The 13832-nt window shown below is 43.3% G+C and overlaps 1 protein-coding gene across 5 annotated transcripts in view; it reads left to right on the top strand.

Moving 5' to 3' along the window:
• LOC121573675 (Down syndrome cell adhesion molecule-like protein 1 homolog) overlaps nucleotides 1-13832 on the top strand; it is a 114219-nt gene that overhangs the window by 85946 nt on the left and 14441 nt on the right. For 3 of the 5 annotated variants that reach the window (XM_041885833.1, XM_041885831.1, XM_041885829.1), the window contains exons 12-19: nucleotides 7354-7553; nucleotides 7744-7840; nucleotides 7945-8073; nucleotides 8187-8354; nucleotides 10021-10091; nucleotides 10223-10463; nucleotides 11706-11891; nucleotides 12341-12496. In XM_041885833.1, coding sequence (XP_041741767.1) covers nucleotides 7354-7553; nucleotides 7744-7840; nucleotides 7945-8073; nucleotides 8187-8354; nucleotides 10021-10091; nucleotides 10223-10463; nucleotides 11706-11891; nucleotides 12341-12496 — 1248 coding nt within the window. The remainder of the gene's footprint in view (nucleotides 1-7353; nucleotides 7554-7743; nucleotides 7841-7944; nucleotides 8074-8186; nucleotides 8355-10020; nucleotides 10092-10222; nucleotides 10464-11705; nucleotides 11892-12340; nucleotides 12497-13832) is intronic. The other 2 variants (XM_041885834.1, XM_041885832.1) reach the window with 1 other exon arrangement.

Below are 13832 nucleotides of genomic sequence, written 5' to 3'. Positions count from 1 at the left end.
GGTCTAGGTCCAAAAGGCTTCTTAACAGCTTCTACCCCCAAGCCATAAGACTCCTGAACAGCTAATCATGGCTACCCGGACTATTTGCATTGTCCCCCCTACCCCACCCCACCCCCTCTTTTACGCTGCTGCTACTCTGTTTATTATCTATGCATAGTCACTTTAACTCTACCCACATATACACTACCATTAAAAAGTTTGTTCCTTGGTGTCAACATCACCAACAAACTATCATGGTCCAAACACACCAAGACAGTCGTGAAGAGGGCACGACAAAGCCTATTCCCCCTCAGGAGACTGAAAAGATTTGGCATGGGTCCTCAGATCCTCAAAACGTTCTACAGCTGTAGCAATGAGAGCATCCTGACTGGTTGCATCACCGCCTGGTATGGCAACGCTCGGCCTCCGACCGGGGTCGCCTCTTCACTGTTGACGTTGAGACTGGTGTTTTGCGGGTACTATTTAATGAAGCTGCCAGTTGAGGACCTGTGAGGCGCCTGTTTCTCAAACTAGACACTCTAATGTATTTGTCCTCTTGCTCAGTCGTGCACCGGGGCCTCCCACTCCTCTTTCTATTAGGGTCACTTAGAAATGTCCTTGTTTTCGAAAGAAAAGCAATTTTTTTGTCCATTAAAATAACATCAAATTGATCAGAAATACAGTGTAGACATTGTTCATGTTGTAAATGGCTATTGTAGCTGGAAACTGGTGATTTTTTATGGAATATCTACATAGGTGTACAGAGGCCCATTATCAGCAACCATCAGTCCTGTGTTCCAATGGCAGGTTGTGTTTGCTAATCCAAGTTCATCATTTAAAAGGCTAATTGATCATTAGAAAACCCTTTTGCAATTATGTTAGCACAGCTGAAAACTGTTGTGCTGATTAAAGAAGCAATAAAACGGGCCTTCTTGAGACTAGTTGAGTATCTGGAGCATCAGCAATTGTGGGTTTGATTACAGGATCAAAATGGCCAGAAACAAATAACTTTCTTCTGAAACTTGTCAGTCTATTCTTGTTCTGAGAAATGAAGGCTATTCCATGCGATAAATTGCCAAGAAACTGAAGATCTCGTACAACGCTGTGTACTACTCCCTTCACAGATCAGCGCAAACTGGCTCTAACCAGAATAGAAAGAGGAGTGGGAGGCCCCGGTGCACAACTGAGTAAGAGGACAAATACATTAGAGTGTCTAGTTTGAGAAACAGGCGCCTCACAGGTCCTCAACTGGCAGCTTCATTAAATAGTACCCGCAAAACACCAGTCTCAACGTCAACAGTGAAGAGGCGACTCTGGGATGCTAACCTTCTAGGCAGAGTTGCAAAGAAAAAGCCATATCTCAGACTGGCCAATAAAAAGAAAAGATTAAGATGGGCAAAAGAACACAGACACTGGACAGAGGAAGATTGGAAAAAAGTGTTATGGACAGACAAATCAAAGTTTGAGGTGTTCGGATCACAAAGAAGAACATTTGTGAGACGCAGACCAAATGAAAAGATGCTTGAGGAGTGCTTGATGCCATCTGTCAAGCATGGTGGAGGCAATGTGATGGTCTGGGGGTGCTTTGGTGGTGGTAAAGTGGGAGATTTGTACAGGGTAAAAGGGATCTTGAAGAAGGAAGGCTATCACACCATTTTGCAACGCCATGCCATACCCTGTGGACGGCGCTTGATTGGAGCCAATTTCCTCCTACTACAGGACAATGAGCCAAAGCACAGTTCCAAACTATGCAATAACTATTTAGGGAAGAAGCAGTCAGCTGGTATTCTGTCTATAATGGAGTGGCCAGCACAGTCACCGGATCTCAACCCTATTGAGCTGTTGTGGGAGCAGCTTGACCGTATGGTACGTAAGAGGTTCCCATCAAGCCAATCCAACTTGTGGGAGGTGCTTCAGGAAGCATGGGGTGAAATCTCTTCAGATTACCTCAACAAATTGACAACTAGAATGACAAAGGTCTGCTAGGCTGTAATTGCTGCAAATGGAGGATTCTTTGACGAAAGCTAAGTTTGAAGGACACAATTATTATTTCAATTAAAAATCATTATTTCTAACCATGTCAATGACTACATTTCCTATTCATTTTACTATATTTCCTATTCAAACACATTTCATGTACAGTTGAAGTCGGAGGTTTACATACACCTTAGCCAAATACATTTAAGCTCAGTTTTTCACAATTCTTGACATTTAATCCTAGTAATAATTCCCTGTCTTAGGTCAGTTAGGATCACCACTTTATTTTAAGAATTTGAAATGTCAGAATAATAGTAGAGAGAATGATTTATTTCAGCTTTTATTTATTTCATCACATTCCCAGTGGGTCAGAAGTTTACATACACTCAATTAGTATTTGGTAGCATTGCCTTTAAATTGTTTAACTTGGGTCAAACGTTTCGGGTAGCCTTCCACAAGCTTCCCAAAATAAGTTGGGTGAATTTTGGCCCATTCCTCCTGACAGAGCTGGTGTAACTGAGTCAGGTTTGTAGGCCTCCTTGCTCGCACATGCTTTTTCAGTTCTGCCAACACATTTTCTATAGGATTGAGGTCAGGGCTTTGTGATGGCACTCTCCAATACCTTGACTTTGTTGTCCTTAAGCCATTTTGCCACAACTTTGGAAGTATGCTTGGGTCATTGTCCATTTGGAAGACCCATTTGCGACCAAGCTTTAACTTCCTGACTGATGTCTTGAGATGTTGCTTCAATATATCCACATCATTTTCCTTCCTCATGATGCCATCTATTTTGTGAAGTGCACCAGTCCCTCCTGCAGCAAAGCACCCCCACAGCATGATGCTGCCACCCCCGTGCTTCACGGCTGGGATGGTGTTCTTCGGCTTGCAAGCCACCCCCTTTTTCATCCAAACATAACAATGGTCATTATGGCCAAACAGTTCTATTTTTGTTTCATCAGACCAGAGGACATTTCTCCAAAATGTACGATCTTTGTCACCATGTGCAGTTGCAAACCGTAGTCTGGCTTTATTATGGCGGTTTTGGAGCAGTGGCTTCATCCTTGCTGAGTGGCCTTTCAGGTTATGTCGATATAGGACTCGTTTTACTGTGGATATAGATACTTTTGTACCTGTTTCCTCCAGCATCTTCACAAGGTCTTTTGCTGTTGTTCTGGGATTGATTTGCACTTTTCGCACCAAAGTACGTTCATCTCCAGGAGACAGAACACGTCTCCTTCCTGAGCGGTATGACGGCTGCGTGGTCCCATGGTGTTTATGCTTGCGTACTATTGTTTGTACAGATGAACGTGATACCTTTAGGCATTTGGAAATTACTCCCAAGGATGAACCAGACTTTTGGAGGTCTACAATGTTTTTTCTGAGGTCTTGGCTAATTTCTTTTGATTTTCCCATGATGTCAAGCAAAGAGGCACTGAGTTCGAAGGTAAGCCTTGAAATACATCCACAGGTACACCTCCAATTGACTCAAATTATGTCAATTAGCCTATCAGAAGCTTCTAAAGCCATGACATCATTTTCTGGAATTTTCCAAGGTGTTTAAAGGCACAGTCAACTTATTGTATGTAAACTTCTGACCCACTGGAATTGTGATACAGTGAATTATAAGTGAAATAATCTGTCTGTAAACAATTGTTGGAAAAATTACTTGTGTCATGCACAAAGTAGATGTCCTAACCGACTTGCCAAAACTATAGTTTGTTAACAAGAAATTTGTGGTGTGGTTGAAAAACAAGTTCTAATGACTCCAACCTAAGTGTATGTAAACTTCCGACTTCAACTGTATGTTTTCATTGAAAACAAGGACATTTCTAAGTGACCCCAAACTTTTGAACGGTAGTGTGTATGTTGAAGAGGGTGGGGCTTAAGCTGCATCCCTGTCTCACCCCACGGCCCTGTGGAAAGAAATGTGTGTGTTTTTTGCCAATTTTAATCGCTCACTTGTTGTTTGTGTACATGGATTTTATAATGTCATATGTTTTTCCCCCAACACCACTTTCCATCTATTTGTATAGCAGACCCTCATGCCAAATTGAGTCAAAAGCTTTTTTGAAGTCAACAAAGCATGATAATACTTTGTTTTGGTTTGTTTGTCAATTAGGGAGTGCAGGGTGAATACGTGGTCTGTCGTATGGTAATTTGGGAAAAAGCCCATTTGACATTTGCTCAGTACATTGTTTTCACTGAGGAAATGTACAAGTGTGCTGTTAATGATAATGCAGAGGATTTTCCCAAGGTTGCTGTTGACGCATATCCCACGGTAGTTATTGGGGTCAAATCTTCTCCACTTCTGTGGATTGGGGTTATCAGTCCTTGGTTCCAAATATTGAGGATGATGCCAGAGCTGAGGATGGTGTTAAAGAGTTTAAGTATAGCCAATTGGAATTTTTTGTCTGTATGTTTTATCATTTCATGTAGGATACCATCAACACCACAGGTCTTTTTGGGTTGGAGGGTTTGTATTTTGTCCTGTAGTTCATTCAATGTAATTCGAGAATCCAGTGGGTTCTGGTAGTCTTTAATAGCTGATTCTAAGATGTGTAATTAATCATGTATATGTTTTTGCTGTTTGTTCTTTATAGAGCCAAAAAGATTGGAGAAGTGGTTTATCCACACATCTCCATTTTGGATAGATAACTCTTTGTGTTGTTGTTTGTTAAGTGTGTTCCAATTTTCCCAGAAGTGGTTAGATTCTATGGATTCTTCAATTACATTGAGCTGATTTCTGATGTGCTGTTCTTTCTTTTTCCACAGTGTATTTCTTTATTGTTTTAGTGATTCACCATAGTGAAGGCATAGACTCAGGTTTTCTGGGTCTCTATGTTTTTGGTTGGATGGGTTTCTCAATTTCTTTCTTAGGTTTTTGCATTCTTCCTCAAACCATTTGTCATTGTTGTTAATTTTATTAGGTTGTCTGCTTGAAATGTTTTGATTTGATAGGAAAGCTAAAAGGTCAAATATACTGTTTAGGCTTTCTACTGACAAGTTTACACCTTCACTATTACAGTGAAATGTTTTGTCCAGGAAGTTGTCTAAAAGGGATTGAATTTGTTGTTGTCTAATTGTTTTTTTGGTAGGTTTCTACACTACTTTCCTTCCGTCTATAGCATTTCTTAATATTCTATGTAACCTTTCAGAAACTTGTCAACAGGAATAGTAAATAGAGTCCAATCATGTAAGAATAGTGCAGTTCCTTTGGCTTTGATGCCTCATGATTGAGTATTGCTCTGTTCAGGTAGACTGTGATTTTGCTGTGATCTGATAGGGGTGTTAGTGGGCTGACGGTGAACGCTTTTGTGTGTGAGAGGGATACGTTTGAGGGTATATGTGCTTTTTCTACTGCTATTGCAAATGTACAGTGGGGAAAAAAAGTATTTAGTCAGCCACCAATTGTGCAAGTTCTCCCACTTAAAAAGATGAGAGAGGCCTGTAATTTTCATCATAGGTACACGTCAACTATGACAGACAAAATGAGGAAAAAAAATCCAGAAAATCACATTGTAGGATTTTTAATGAATTTATTGGCATATGATGGTGGAAAATAAGTATTTGGTCAATAACAAAAGTTTCTCAATACTTTGTTATATACCCTTTGTTGGCAATGACACAGGTCAAACGTTTTCTGTAAGTCTTCACAAGGTTTTCACACACTGTTGCTGGTATTTTGGCCCATTCCTCCATGCAGATCTCCTCTAGAGCAGTGATGTTTTGGGGCTGTCGCTGGGCAACACAGACATTCAACTCCCTCCAAAGATTTTCTATGGGGTTGAGATCTGGAGACTGGCTAGGCCACTCCAGGACCTTGAAATGCTTCTTACGAAGCCACTCCTTCGTTGCCCGGGCGGTGTGTTTGGGATCATTGTCATGCTGAAAGACCCAGCCACGTTTCATCTTCAATGCCCTTGCTGATGGAAGGAGGGTTTCACTCAAAATCTCACGATACATGGCCCCATTCATTCTTTCCTTTACACGGATCAGTCGTCCTGGTCCCTTTGCAGAAAAACAGCCCCAAAGCATGATGTTTCCAACCCCATGCTTCACAGTAGGTATGGTGTTCTTTGGATGCAACTCAGCATTCTTTGTCCTCCAAACATGACGAGTTGAGTTTTTACCAAAAAGTTATATTTTGGTTTCATCTGACCATATGACATTCTCCCAATCCTCTTCTGGATCATCCAAATGCACTTCAGACGGGCCTGGACATGTACTGGCTTAAGCAGGGGGACACGTCTCGCACTGCAGGATTTGAGTCCCTGGCGGCGTAGTGTGTTACTGATGGTTGGCTTTGTTACATTGGTCCCAGCTCTCTGCAGGTCATTCACTAGGTCCCCCCGTGTGGTTCTGGGACTTGTGATCATTTTGACCCCACGGGGTGAGATCTTGCGTGGAGCCCCAGATCGAGGGAGATTATCAGTGGTCTTGTATGTCTTCCATTTCCTAATAATTGCTCCCACAGTTGATTTCTTCAAACCAAGCTGCTTACCTATTGCAGATTCAGTCTTCCCAGCCTGGTGCAGGTCTACAATTTTGTTTTTGGTGTCCTTTGACAGCTCTTTGGTCTTGGCCATTGTGAAGTTTGGAGTGTGACTGTTTGAGGTTGTGGACAGGTGTATTTTATACTGATAACAAGTTCAAACAGGTGCCATTAATACAGGTAACGAGTGGAGGACAGAGGAGCCTCTGAAAGAAGAAGTTACAGGTCTGTGAGAGCCAGAAATCTTGCTTGTTTGTAGGTGACCAAATACTTATTTTCCACCATAATTTGCAAATAAATTCATTAAAAATCCTACAATGTGATTTTCTGGATTTTTTTTCCTCAATTTGTCTGTCATAGTTGACGTGTACCTATGATGAAAATTACAGGCCTCTCTCATCTTTTTAAGTGGGAGAACTTGCACAATTGGTGGCTGACTAAATACTTTTTTTCCCCACTGTATATGTATTGTTTCCATTTTGGTGTGTGTGTGTGTGTGTGTGTGTGTGTGTGCATGTTGATTGTTTTGTTCCTCCAGTCTGTGTGTCTTTCTGTCTGTCTATGGCTGTGGTGGGGAAGGAAAGGTTCTGATGAATTAGTGATGAAAACAAAACAGCAGGAACCCCTCAGATCAATAACCCATGTTGGCGGAGAGGAGGGAAGGAGAGATAAGGAGAGGAGGGAAGTAGGTAGACGGGGAAAAGAGGAGGGGGTGTGAGAGGGCCACGAGGGCACGGAGCGTGAAATGAAAATAGAGAGTGATGGAGGGCATAAATTGAGATTTCTATTTTCTACACACCTGTACAGTTCCTAGATTTTTCAAATACTCATCCCTCTTTAGTTCTCTCATTCCCCCATATCTATTCATCACATTCATGAATATTTCTCTCTGTGTGTGTCTCCAGTTCCAGCCATGATCACGTCGCACCCTAACACCACCATGGCCATCAAGGGCCAGATGAAGGAGCTGAACTGCACAGCGCGGGGGGAGCAGCCCATCATCATCCGATGGGAGAGGGGTGACACTGTCATCGATGCCGAGAGGAACCCCCGCTACTCCATCACCATCAACAAGAAGGGGGACGAGGTTATCTCCACACTCAAGGTCAGACACTGAGGAAAGAGGGCAAAATGTTGAGAGAATTAAATTGGAGGGCATTAGAATTTAGAATAGAGCCCAATTGAGTTGAGATCAAAGTACAAAATGGTTCAGTATAGTATGCAGTGTAGTTTTGACCACTAAATAACCCATGTCCACTCATGCTCTCCTTAATGTGTTGCTGTCCCCCATGTAGCTGAAGCCAGCGGAGCGTGGGGACTCAGTCTTCTTCTCCTGCCACGCCATCAACTCATACGGAGAGGGGCGAGGACTCATCCAGCTTACCGTGCAAGGTGCCTATCTCTCTCACTCTGCTGTTACTGCACATAGCCTCACTGTTGACCGACCAGTAATTAAGGTTAAATGTATACCCAACCTCCTCCTTTAACACACACAGAGCCTCCTGACCCTCCTGAGTTGGAGGTGAGAGAGGTGAAGGACCGCAGTATGAACCTGCGCTGGATCCAGAGGTTTGATGGCAACAGCATCATCACCAGCTACGACATTGAGTATAAGAACAAGTCTGGTACGAGTCCAACCTGTCTAACCCTGTAAACCCTCATATCCCTATTGTCCTCATTCTAACTCCCTTATCTGTGGTCCTCTAATGTCCTCTCTATCTGCTTCTATATGTTACAGACACTTGGGATCACAAGTACACAACCAGGAACATCTCCCCCACTAACAACCAGGCTAACATCGTGGAGCTGCACCCTGCCTGTGTCTACAGCATCCGCATGTACTCCTTCAACAAGATCGGACGCAGCCAGCCTAGCAAGGAGCTCACCATCAGCACTGAGGAAGCACGTAAGTCTAACCGCACACATACAGTACTATGAAAAAGTATTTGCCCCCTTTCTAATTTTCTCTACTTTTACATATTTGTGATACTGAATGTTATCAGATCTTCAACCAAAACCTAATATTAGATAAAGAGAACATAAATGAACAAATAACACAACAATTACATATTTATTTCATTTATTTCATAAACAAAGTTATGCAACACCCAATTCCCATGTGTGAAAAAGTAATTGCCCCCTTACACTCAATAACTGGTTGTGCCACCTTTAGCTGCAATGACTCCAACCAAATGCTTCCTGTAGTTGTTGATCAGTCTCTCACGTCGCTGTGGAGGAATTTTGGCCCACTCTTCCATGCAGAACTGCTTTAACTCAGTGACGTGTGGGTTTTCAAGCATGAACTGCTCGTTTCAAGTCCTGACACAACATCTCAATTGGGATTAGGTCTGGATTTTGACTAGGCCATTCCAAAATTTCCAATTCGTTGCTTTTTAGCAATTTCCATGTAGACTTGATTGTGTGTTTTGGATCATTGTCTTGCTATATGACCCAGCTGCGCTTCAGCTTCAGCTCACAGACGGATGGTCTGACATTCTCCTGTAGAATTCTCTGATACAGAGCAGAATTCATGGTTCCTTCTATTAAGGCAAGTCGTCCAGGTCCTGAGGCAGCAAAGCATCCCCAAACCATCACACCACCACCACCATGCTTGACCTTTGGTATGATGTTCTTACTGTGGAATGCAGTGTTTGGTTTTCGCCAGGCATAAAAAGTTGACTCAAGTTTGCCAAAAAGCACCTGGATGATCATCAAGACTCTTGGAAGAACGTTCTATGGACAAAAACCAAACAATGCATTCCACAGTAAGAACATGTGCCTCAGGACCTGGACGACTTGCCTTAATAGAAGGAACCATGAATTCTGCTCTGTATCAGAGAATTCTACAGGAGAATGTCAGACCATCCTTCTGTGAGATGAAGCTGAAGCGCAGCTGGGTCATGCAGCAAGACAATGATCCAAAATACCCAATCAAGTCTACATGTATATTGCTAAAAAGCAACAAATTGGAAGTTTTGGAATGGCCTAGTCAAAGTCCAGACCTAATCCCAATTGAGATGTTGTGGCAGGACTTGAAACGAGCAGTTCATGCTTGAAAACCCACACGTCACTGAGTTAAAGCAGTTCTGCATGGAAGAGTGGGCCAAAATTCCTCCACAGTGACGTGAGAGACTGATCAACAACTACAGGAAGCATTTGGTTGGAGTCATTGCAGCTAAAGGTGGCACAACCAGTTATTGAGTGTAAGGGGGCAATTACTTTTTCACACATGGGAATTGGGTGTTGCATAACTTTGTTTATGAAATAAATGAAATAAATATGTAATTGTTGTGTTATTTGTTCACTTATGTTCCCTTTATCTAATATTAGGTTTTGGTTGAAGATCTGATAACATTCAGTATCACACATATGTAAAAGTAGAGAAAATTAGAAAGGGGGCAAATACTTTTTAAAGGCACTGTATACGCACACGCGCACGCAAACACACACACATGCACAAGCACACACACAAACACACACACACATACATACACACACACACACACACTTATTTAAAATGATGTCTTGTTTGGTGCCATTGAAACCCTTATTTCAACCTCTCTCCTCAACAGAACCTGATGGGCCCCCTATGGAAGTGATCCTCCAATCAATGACGTCTCAGAGCATACGGGTCACATGGAGGGTAAACTTCATTAACCATCATGCTTCTCTTCCTTTATGCTATAATACCATAATAAGTTAGACATTCAAACTAACTGCCATTGATCTCCAGTCAGTGTCCTAACAGAGCTATCCCCTGCCTCTCCCACTCAGGCCCCCAGAAAGGAGCTTCAGAACGGGGTGATCCGGGGGTACCAGATCGGTTACCGTGAGAACGGGCCGGGCAGTAACGGCCAATACAGCATTGTGGAGATGAAGGCCACGGGGGACAGTGAGGTGTACACCCTGGACAACCTGAAGAAGTTCGCCCAGTATGGAGTGGTGGTCCAGGCCTTCAACAGGGCTGGCACTGGCCCCTCTAGCACTGAGATCAATGCTACCACACTAGAGGATGGTAAGACAGGAGGGAGGGAGGTTAGAGAAAGAGGGGGATAGATGAAGGTAGAGGGAGGGAGCTAGACTGGAGGCTGTGTGGGAGGAATGGATGGTGAGAGAGAGAGAGAGAGAGAGAGAGAGAGAGAGAGAGAGAGAGAGAGAGAGAGAGAGAGAGAGAGAGAGAGAGAGAGAGAGAGAGAGAGAGAGAGAGAGAGAGAGAGAGAGAGAGATTCATACTCTGCTAGTAGAACGGGTGGATTTCTTTAACTTGTCAACAGGAATAGTAAATAGAGTCCAATCATGTAAGAATAGCGTGGAAAAACAGCAAATAAAGATGCACCCACACATTGATTCAGTTGTGCAAACACACTCTCACACACAGTCTCTGAGACAAAATGGAGGAAATGAACATGCAGCACATCCCCCATCATTCTCCTATTTTAATTAGCTCCCTCAGTAGACTGAGAGAGCGAGAGACCCCATTACTCTCTGAATATGCCTGCCCACTCTACCTCTCTCTCCCTCTCTCTCTCTCTCTCTCTTCCTCTCCTTCACCCTCTGTCCCCTTCATTGGTTATCTCTCTATTCCCTCTCTCGTTTACACCATTAATTTTTTTGTTCATTCCATTTTTTCTCTCCTGAATCTATCCCTCCCTTTGCTTTCATTGGGGAATCCCCCTTCTCCTTCTCTCGCTACTTTCTTTTTTATCTTTACATCAGACAGACATCTTAGTCCCTCCCTCTCCATCCGTTTGTACAGCCTTAATGATAGAGATAGATGTAGATCCTGATTATGATAATTAGTTTGCAGTGATGGTAACTACAACACACATTGTCTGTCTGTCTCTGTCTGTCTGTTTGCTGCTGTTTCTACAGCTGCAATTATCACACAGCTGGACACATTGTCCTCCATCCGCACACTTCTGCTTTTTATCCTCCGTCTGCCTCTCATCACCATCCCCCTTCCTCCAAGTTAACCCTTAACAGTCAAGACTCCCCTGTTAAACGCTACAGGGTATCCCTCTTTCCCTTCTCCCTTATACCTGCCTCTCTCTCTGCCATCCCTCACTTTATACCTCTCTCTTTCTTTCTCCATTGCAGTGATTGAAAATTGAAGATTGGAATAAATAGTATTTTGGGGATGTGATGCAGTTTATTACTATTACTGTATATCCGTCCTATTAGTCGCAGACAGCTGTGTTCAATAAGGTGCACTATGGTCTTCTGGGATGTTAACCTTTAACCTCTCTCCTACCCCCAGTGCCCAGCCAGCCGCCCCAGAACGTGCGGGCTATCTCGGTGACGTCAGACGAGGCGGTGATCACGTGGGTGGAGCCCCCGCGTCTGACACTGCATGGCGTGCTGAAGGGCTACCGCGTGGTATTCTGGTCCCTCTTCCCCGACGGAGGTGGGTGCTGTGGGGGCCAGGCCCAGGGGCAGATGCAGAGTAATTATCACTGCTATCATTCTAACTCCACCCCAAACCCATGACCTCACCTGCCTGTCTATCTGTCCGTGTGTGTGTCTGAACCCATAGCACACTCCCTAACTGTGCCCTAGTCTGCCCCACACCCCTTCTCCTCATCTGTCTCCTAACCCTTCACACACCCCATTCCCTATCTGTCTGTCTGTCTATGGGATTTACCTGGAATGTATTATTTGTATGTTTACCTTACCCCCTTGAGCCTAACCTGTATTTTCCTCCAAATTTGTGCATTGTTATTTATGAACAAACAAGGCTTAATCTCTCTCTCTCTCTCTCTCTCTCTCTCTCTCTCTCTCTCTCTCTCTTTCTTTCTTTCTTTCTTTCTTTCTTTCTTTCTTTCTTTCTTTCTTTCTTTCTTTCTTTCTTTCTTTCTTTCTTTCTCTCTCTCTCTCTCTCTCTCTCTCTCTCAGAATGGGGAGAGATGCAAAACATCACTACAACTCGTGAGCAGGTGGAGCTGAGAGGGATGGAGAAGTTTACTAACTACAGTGTCCAGGTGCTGGCCTACACACAGGCTGGGGATGGGGTCAGGAGCAATGTCCTGTACATCCAAACCCGCGAGGACCGTGAGTACACACACACACATGTGCACTTGCGCGGACACACACACACACGCAAACACACACTCTCTCTCTCTCTCAACACACACATATACATTACCCTCCCCCTGATATAGACTTTAACAGAAGATAGCCCTATTTGGTAAAAGACCAAGTCCATATTATGGTAAGAACAGCTCAAATAAGCAAAGAGAAACGAAAGTCCATCATTGCTTTAAGATATGAAGGTCAGTCAATATGGAAAATCAAAAGAACTGAAAGTTTCTTCAAGTGCAGTCGCAAAAACCATAAAGCGCTATGATGAAACTGGCTCTCATGAGGACCACCACAGGAATGGAAGACCCAGAGGATAAGTTCATTAGAGTTACCAGCCTCAGAAATTGCAGCCCAAATAAATGCTTCACAGAGTTCAAGTCACAGACACATCTCAACATCAACTGTTCAGAGGAGACTGTGTGAATCAGGCCTTCATGGTCGAATTGCTGCAAAGTAACCACTACTAAAGGACATCAATAAGAAGAAGAGGCCTGCATGGGCCAAGAAACACGAGCAATGGACATTAGACCGGTGGAAATGATTTTTGGTTCCAACCGCCGTGTCTTTGTGAGACGCGTTGTGGGTGAACGGATAATCTCCACATGTGTATTTCCCACCGTAAAGCATGGAGGAGGAGGTGTTATGGTATGGGGGTGCTTTGCTGGTGACACTGTCTGTGATTTATTTAGAATTCAAGGCACACTTAACCAGCATGGCTACCACAGCATTCTGCAGCGATACACCATCCCATCTGGTTTGGGCTTAGTGGGACTATCATTTGTTTTTCAACAGGACAATGACCCAACACACCTCCAGGCTGTGTAAGGGCTATTTTACCAAGAAGGAGAGTGATGGAGTGCTGCATCAGATGACCTGGCCTCCACAATCCCCCGACCTCAACCCAATTGAGATGGTTTGGGATGAGTCGGACGGCAGAGTGAAGGAAAAGCAGCCAACAAGTGCTAAGCATATGTGGGAACTCTTTCAAGACTATTGGAAAAGCATTCCAGGTGAAGCTGGTTGAGAGAATGCCAAGAATGTGCAAAGCTGTCATCAAGGCAAAGGGTGGCTATTTTAAAAATCTCAAATATAAAATATATTTTGATTTGTTTAACACATTTTTGGTTACTACATGATTCCACATGTGTTATTTCATAGTTTCAATGTCTTCACTATTATTCTACAATGTAGAAAATAGTAAAAATAAAGTAAAACCCTGGAATGAGTAGGTGTGTCCAAACTTTTGACCGGTACTGTATATATACCACAGAAAGATAGAAACACAATCACACTGAGATGCACACTG

Source organism: Coregonus clupeaformis, chromosome 9, assembly GCF_020615455.1.
Source record: "Coregonus clupeaformis isolate EN_2021a chromosome 9, ASM2061545v1, whole genome shotgun sequence".
NCBI lineage: Eukaryota > Metazoa > Chordata > Actinopteri > Salmoniformes > Salmonidae > Coregonus > Coregonus clupeaformis.
This window is presented reverse-complemented; position numbering and strand designations above follow the sequence as displayed.